A 7,701-nucleotide genomic window follows, 5' to 3' on the forward strand; every position below is an offset into this window, starting at 1 on the left:
GGCTGAAGGGGTATAGAAATACTTATTTAGAAATAAAAATCCAATTTCAAGTAGATGAAACTATTTCATGAAAGCCTCTCACCCCAATGAGAATGGAAAGCAGCAGAAACCTAGTCTGGTTTCTGTTTATTGAGGAAAAAAGGTTTAGAAATAAAATATTAACATAGGTGTACTGAACTCCTGACATTGACACAATAACAGCAAAAACAAGTCATATAGGAGTAGAAACATTTTATTACAAGTTTTCCAATACAGGCTCAGTGATCGCTGGTTGAGACTCTTGTTGCAAGAGGAAGAGAGGGCTTCATACTGCTTTACTAAGGAAGCATATCTTGCAATACATGCCCTTCAGGAATATTTTAGTGAGGTAGAGAATATTTCCCTCACTACATAAAAAAAATATAGAAAAGCACAGTGAAGAGATAATCCAAATTCTAAAGATTTTTATTTATTCAAAAACCCCATGTATTTTATAAAGATATAGAACTTGTCACGAGCAATTATTTCGACTAGTAAACCAAGGATATGCACAATGAACGCTTTGTGTATATACCCCCAGAATGCTAATTGACAGGAAGTTCTGTGATACAAGTGGAGATGCTTCAGATTCTTAGGTGCCAGTTGGTATAAAGGTCTTTGAAGGCGATCACAGTTCTAAGACTTGAGACACTGATTGGTAGAAAGATTTGAAAGGAAGTGGAAAACTCCAGATTCTAAAATGTTGATTAGCTGGAAAGTGCTAGGATCCTCCAAGGGCGGTGCCAGGAGGAAGCGAGTGTTACGTACGGGCATTGCGCTCTGTCTCTGCCAGACATTCTCTTACTAGCGCCCGGGCATGAATAATGCCTGCAGAAAGAAAGTCCCAAAAGTAAGACATGCTGAATAATGGATTCCAAAGTAGCAACACAAAGCACAAAGTATGTGACAGAATTTGCAACTGTAGCATCTTCCACATAAAACATTTATATATACACCCTATCAATTCAAGATCAATCAAGAAGATATAAGGTAAAATGCAGATATGTGGATTTAAATAAATCAAAAAGTACAAGGCACTAACTGGTAGCAATGCAGTACACAACATAAGGAACTGATGTACAGCTGTCTTGCAGAAACAAATCAACGTTTCCCTACAAGCTAGGTTTATACCTGCTGGGTATAGATTCTAATCTAGCAGGTTTTACCTGTTCGTACTGTGGCACAGCTATTTGCACTAGTGAGAACTGATTTGGCTTGAAATACTGAGAGTTCTGGCCTTAGGGTTAGGGAGTTCTTTTCATTCTTTCCTTAGCAAGACTAGAACTAAACCAACTTTCAATTACAAACTCAAAAGTCATGACTTGGAAGAGTTAATTGGAAATTGCCACAACAGGCATCTATTAATCATTGCACAACATTGTATTTGAGAGGAGGTAAGTTTGCAGAACTTCTGGGAAAGTCAGCCACATACATGTGAATTTAAAAGGAACTTAAGAGTTTCATCTAGTGCCAGCTCTGACATGACAAATTTGAGTAGCTGCACAAAAATGAGTACTACTCATGTACAATGATGAAGATGCTTCCTACCTCGCTTCAGCCGTTCCATAGCGCTCTTGCTACCTGCGTATGTAGGTCGTATCTCTTTGCCCATCTCTTCAATTACAGAAAGCAAATCTGTATACGTGCTCTGGGAACCTTGGGCACCTGGTGGCTTCATAGCCTGCAAGATCAACAGCAGAAATCAAAAACAGGATCCTTCTTCTATTATTTCCATCAATGGGCAAGACCCCCCTCATCCTTATGTGCTCACCTGCACGTAGCCCATAGATGGGGGCCCAAAATCGTTGAAGAGAGGTCGAAAGGGGGCAGATGCTCCAGGGACAGAACCAGATGGTGATGGAACACTGGTAGCTGAAAAATAAGTGATGACATTAAACTTGCTAATCTAAATTCTTGGGGCTATGAATTTCTTGTAAGGGGGATAATACTGTAATTTTGTTGTGGAAACAACTAAAACAATAATGGAAGGATTTGTTTTGAGTAAACTAAGGTTTTTATTTATTTATTTTTTATTTTGTCAAGTGATTATTAGATAACAGGTATAAGTATAAACATGGTTATGAATACATGAAATGGATATGAATAAGAAAAAAAAGAAACAATAGGACAGGGAATTTGATTCTCAAATGACAAAACTTCTATTTGAACAATTCTGTGGTATTGTTGACATAAATCACAACTCTTCCAGTTGAGTTTTATTGCAACTTGTCTATAATCTAAAATAGGGGAAAGGGAATTGGGTGTGATTATTTTTGTATAGATCAAAAACAATATAATGTTAATCTTGGAAATCGGCCACCAACTTCAATGAACTTAAATGAAAAGTTGGTTTCAAAACATTCATTTCAACTCAAGGACGTAATTAACCAATGCACAATTTTTCATGAGTTAAAGAAAAATGTTAATTGCATGATTTCTTCTTCCTATCATAAATACATAACAAATAATTATGCAATATGTCTGAATATGTTACTTTACTACTTTGGGGCACTTATTTGAAAATGTTTTTTTATATACAGAAATGCATGAATTAGAGTAATATATTCAGAAGCTGAAAAGACTAAACAACCCTGGAGCCTAGAAAGGATTTTATAACCAGAATCTACTTAAATATATATTAACTTTATATAGAGGGTCTTTGATGGTTTCCCTAAAATAAGTACCATTGTTTTAATGTTAAGTATTTTATGATTAAATTGTTTCTAAATTTTAATTTGGAGAATGTGGTCAAATTTACATGAGACTGAAAAAAGAATTTTATTTTTGAATGTTTAAAGCATTTAACATTTTCACCATTAACATCACAGAATTTCCCTGGACTAGTACACATTTTGCCAGTCCAAGGGTGAATAATATACATTACAGCTTAGCAAGTGTATGTACCCTACTTTCTTTCTAATCCTAGAAAATTTAAAAATTCAAATATATTCATAGACATACATTTTTAAACAGCTGCTTATATGTGAATGCAGGTATTAAGTTTATTTTAACTTATTTATCAGTCTTTGAATACAGTAGTTGCTCTTGCATGTTTATGTTTTATATCTTTGATTCCTTTGTTAGTATTGAAAGAAATTTAATTTTAGACTTCAGACTGTCTTCTCTTTTATTTTAGATTCTAATATTATATTGACATTTTATCTTATCTTGAATGACAAACTAATTGTAACCTTCACCTGGTGCAGAAGGAATCAACTGTACTAATTCATATCTTCATTACCATCTGGCTGGCTATTCAATTTATATGGGGCTGCCATCTTTTACCCTCTTTTACCCCCCAGTTGTTATTTGTTATGTTTTGTTTTTGCTGGAGAGTGTTATTGCGTTATTGTTTTAATCATATCTTGGGTGTTTTATATTTTGTTAATACATTATATGAGCCACTGACTTTGCCTTGCTAGCACTGAGACAAGGTACATGTTTAATGAATGAATAAAATTTCTTGGAAGTAGCAGCAAGCCTTCTTTAAGAAATGGAGGCAGAATAAGTAACAAAAATATATTTATAAAGTGAACAGACAACTTCCCCCTGGCTTTTCTGTCTTGACCACAGTAGCTTGTGGGTTTTAACTCAACTTCCGGCAGCCCAATATATAACATAAAGCATAATTTTATGGGTTTTTACTGAGAACTTGCCGTCCTATAATGATCTGAACTCAGCCATTATTCTTGGCTGTCAACTTCATCTTGCTTTTCTCATCCTAACCATGTGAGCCTGACACTCTAAAAGTAGATCATAATTTCAGTATTTTATGAGTCATCCTGCAATTTTTATTATAAAATTATAGACACTTGAAAAGTAAATAGTACAAATGTACACATGTACACATAAATGGTACACTACTCATCATTCCTATATTACATTATAGTCTACTAAAACTATTCAACTCAGGAAAAGTTTCTAAAAATAGAAAACTTGAAAATACAAAGTCCTTAATTGAGAAAAATGGATATTATTATGCCACTAATAAAGGATAGGTTTTTAGAGTATGAATCATTTGGAATTAATTTGTGGTAGATAGTAAGGGACTATGAAAGCAATCCAATTACTTTGTTCAGAGGAGTCCAGAAGAATAACTACTTGAGGTTGGCCCCTACCAAGATTATATACAATTTGGCTATTTTTTCTGTCCCACTTCACTTAACTGTAGTTGTTTTTTTAATTGTGCAAATGATTCACCTACGGTTACTGCACAGTGAAGCAAACTATTGTAGTACAGATTTCTTCCACAGGAAATGTCCTTTCAAAATTATTATACAAATCATACATCATTTTCTTTTAACACTAACTAATAATGATGGCGTCCGTAGACTTCTGATTAGCATAAAGGCAATGTGTTTTCTACCAAGTGTCTAGCATTTTAAATCACAAGCTTTTTATACAGCCACATCAGCACAGTAATTACAGACATGCAATTAACTTCCCTGAACTGAAGAAAATATGAGAACTAGAAAAGGAAGATTTTATAAAGTAAAAGTCTGCTGATTCTTTTCTTTAAAAACTATTAGTGCTCTGCAGATATCTAATACATGCATGTTGGAAATTCAGTTAATAACCCTCTGCATGGACTGGAATACATGAAGTTTAAATGATAGATAAATCAAATCCAACAGTATTATTCTGGCTGTCCATGATTGTCCATGATGTAGCTGATAATTCAATTTGCTATCTAAAATCTAACTCAAGAGAACCTCCATGGAAAAAAGTCTGCTCTACTAGAAGAATGAAGTAACAGTGAGAAAACCAGCATTTTGTCATTCCTTTCTGGACAAGGAGAGGACCTGAGATCACCCACAATTGCTCCAGATAGTTTGCTCCTCATAAGAAGAATGCAAGACAGCAGTTTCCAGTCCTGGGAATCAAGGGAAAGCCAACTTTGCTCAAACCATGATCTGCACTTTTATGACACTGGGTTTTCATATTCCTTCTCTAATTACTTTTCAGAAATTTCTTGTTAAGTGCTTTTCAGCTATTAAGAATCTTTGAATTTTACAACACTAGGTGAATTTCTTTTAATCCCTAGCAAAATAAGATTTAAATACAAATTTAAAGACTTAAAAATATTGGAAGAAACATTAAATGGGTGATTAGAACTTTGATTTTGGAAAGTTACAAACAACATAAGGGTCCAGATAAATTTGAAATAAAATTTTGAAATTAATTGTAAGAAGTGTTCCTACGGAAAAATGTTTTTGTTTGAAAAATGATTTGACAGGACTTGAAGGTTATACTCTATACACTAGAGGGAACTAAAAGGGACTAGATTACAATTAAAGAACTAAATTTGACTTATTAATATGAAAAGAAACAATGTATATGTATGTGTATGTGTGTGTGTGTGTGTGTGTGTGTGTGTGTATATATATATATATATATATATATAATCTTTGTTACATTCTTGTTTCTTTTCTAATTTTTTTTCGTTCTAATTTTTTGTATTAATTTTTATCTGGCCCGAAATATCATGGCCCGAAATCTGAATGTCCTTTATGCAAAGAACATACTTCTACACTATAAAACTTTTCCTCTGCTGTCCTCTAGTTTACACACAACTATTTATGAATAATTAACATCCTGTAAATATACAATCAGGAAGTCAATCGCAATCTTTTTCAAGCATACATTCTTTCCAGTACTTATCTTCAAAACTATATAATAGACTCAAGTATGCCAAAAGAAGCATAAGTACATGGTGGAGGGTATTAGCACAGCTAATACCTCCAGGAACTTTCTGTAACCAAGCCAAGATATATACAAAGAGCAGAGTTAGTAGTCTGTGTACAAGGAAAAAGGTAATTTCCGTTCCTAAATATGGTAGCCAGATCCTAGGGAACACCCAGTCAGAATACTCTTTACAGAAAAACTGACAAGAAATGCAAAGCCCAGGATCCAGTTCCATTTCTTAGATATATGAAACTGCTTCTTCCTACCAGTGCCACTTGCTATGCTGTGTTCAAATTAGCCAGAGTTATAAGTAAAATTGAAACTTTTCTTCCTTTATGCTTATTTTTCTATTCAACTCTAGTATATTGCTAATCTAGCAAAACGTGATTCACCTGATTATTATGCAACCCTATATTGCTCAAACAGAAATCCAACCGACTTTAATGGGGCTCTCTCTTAGAACTGCAATTCTTCATATAATCAAGAAATCTCTGTAAATATGCAGACTATCCTTTCTGTTTATTTCCCCCTTTTGCCATCCAGAAGCTTTTGCCATCCAGAAGTTAAAACTTTTCACTTTTCTGGGCCGGTTCGCTTTTCTTTTTAACCAGCAGCCCTTTCTTACCTTAAAGTAATCAGTGTGATAAGCCACCCACATATATATAATAATATAATACAATAATATACGTATTATTCGCCTTAGGTCCCCCTCTTTTGTTTAAAGTATACATTCATTTTGTTTCTTATTCTAACGCAACCCGGCTTTCTCTCTTGTTCTGATCGGCCTCGCCCGAGCCCTCGGTCTTATCCAGCTGCTCTGGAAGGCCCAGGAAAAACCTGCCAGGGAAAGGGCGGGGGGGGTGGGGTAGGTGAGGCAACCCTCTAGGGCCGGCCACTGACCCCAGGCGACTCTGCCGTGTAGCCTTCTGCCCCGTTCGGCTTCCAGCCGGCCAGCCCTGCTCGGGCGCGGGAGGAGAGCAGGCGGGCGAGCAGGCGGGGGCTCTTACCGACCGGCGGGGCTCCGGGGGCGGGACTGGCGCTACTGCTGCTGCTGCTGGTGCCGGCGGCTCCTGAGCTGGTGGGGGCAGGCGCGATAGGCTTGTAGGACATCCCCGACTCCGCGCTCTCTAGTACTGGCTGGCCCACGATTGGCGCGCTGCTCCGGCTTCAGCCGCGACTGCCGCTGCTCCGATTGGAGGGGAGGCTACAAAAAGCACACCTCCCCCGGGCTGGCAAACTTTTTTTTCCTCCGACAGCCCTGATTGGTGGGAGTTGTTCTAAATGCCGGCTACCCAATCGGCTTGCGTGGGTCTTCCCCCCCTACCCTCTCCCGGCTCCACGCCTCTTCAGCTGCCTGTCCCGGCTTGGTTCCCCGGCGAGTCGCGGTCTCTTTTTCGCGCCCCAAGGAGGCGCGCGCGCTTCACCCTTCAATCCCTCAAGCGAGCTGCCGCGCTTTTCCTCCCTCTTTTGCGCCCACGGTTCTAGGCGGCGGCTGGACCCTGGGAGAGCGACCTCGCACGCCTTCTGGCCCCTTTCGCTCCTCGAGTCCCGCGAGTGGCCGCCGCGGATTACGCCTTCATCTCGCGCCTACGTGTCTCGTTCCCTCCCCTGTGACCTCACTGCGTACTATCACACCCGTCCCGTCCGTTTCCATAGCGACGAGAGGGCCCGAACAGTGGCCTACTTGATGTCCCTTCGAGAGGCCTTTGGGCTCCAAAGGAAGTCGCTGCGGCCTCGGTTGCCTCTACCCCGCTCTTGGTGACTGGGTGGGCGTGTAGTAAAATGCCCTCTTGAACCGTTTTGAGATTCCTAAAAGTTTGAGGCATTCTTTTTTGGGGGGGAGGGGCGAGAAAACACCCCTTTTAACGTTACCCGAAACGTTAAAATCCTAGATTTTCACGACTTATTTTTGCATTTTTATTTTTGTTTTTATATTTCCTATGCCTAAAAACTGGAATTTTTATTCGAAGAGGCGTGGAGAGAGTCAGGGATCAGAGG

The 7,701-nt window shown here is 38.3% G+C and overlaps 1 protein-coding gene across 2 annotated transcripts; it reads right to left on the reverse strand.

The window, feature by feature from the left end:
- Positions 1-216: 216 nt before the first annotated feature.
- CDK2AP2 (cyclin dependent kinase 2 associated protein 2) lies at positions 217-7,309 on the reverse strand. Of its 2 annotated transcripts, none has more exons than XM_026721342.2 (4): positions 6,711-7,309; positions 1,790-1,890; positions 1,567-1,699; positions 217-846 (listed from the first exon to the last, which is right to left on the reverse strand). In XM_026721342.2, exons 1-4 carry the CDS (start codon positions 6,811-6,813, stop codon positions 779-781), a joined length of 405 nt encoding a protein of 134 aa, XP_026577127.1. In that variant the 5' UTR covers positions 6,814-7,309; the 3' UTR covers positions 217-778. The 2 variants fall into 2 exon arrangements, with proteins under 2 accessions (XP_026577127.1, XP_026577128.1); XM_026721343.2 differs by having other exon boundaries at positions 6,604-7,294.
- Between the last annotated feature and the right edge of the window lie 392 nt (positions 7,310-7,701).

The sequence above is a fragment of the Pseudonaja textilis genome, chromosome 1 (genome assembly GCF_049901715.1).
Source record: "Pseudonaja textilis isolate UNSWEBS1 chromosome 1, rPseTex1.2, whole genome shotgun sequence".
NCBI classification, from domain to species: Eukaryota; Metazoa; Chordata; class Lepidosauria; order Squamata; family Elapidae; genus Pseudonaja; species Pseudonaja textilis.

What these genes read in the sequence shown, in the direction of transcription:
- CDK2AP2 (XM_026721342.2), bottom strand. Translation starts at nt 6,813, where the DNA reads ATGTCCTACAAGCCTATCGCGCCTGCCCCCACCAGCTCAGGAGCCGCC. An exon ending in CCCCGGAGCCCCGCCGGTCG is followed by an intron (nt 1,891 to 6,710) that starts GTAAGAGCCCCC and finishes CTTATTTTTCAG; the next exon opens with CTACCAGTGTTCCATCACCA. An exon ending in TATGGAACGGCTGAAGCGAG is followed by an intron (nt 847 to 1,566) that starts GTAGGAAGCATC and finishes TTCTTTCTGCAG; the next exon opens with GCATTATTCATGCCCGGGCG.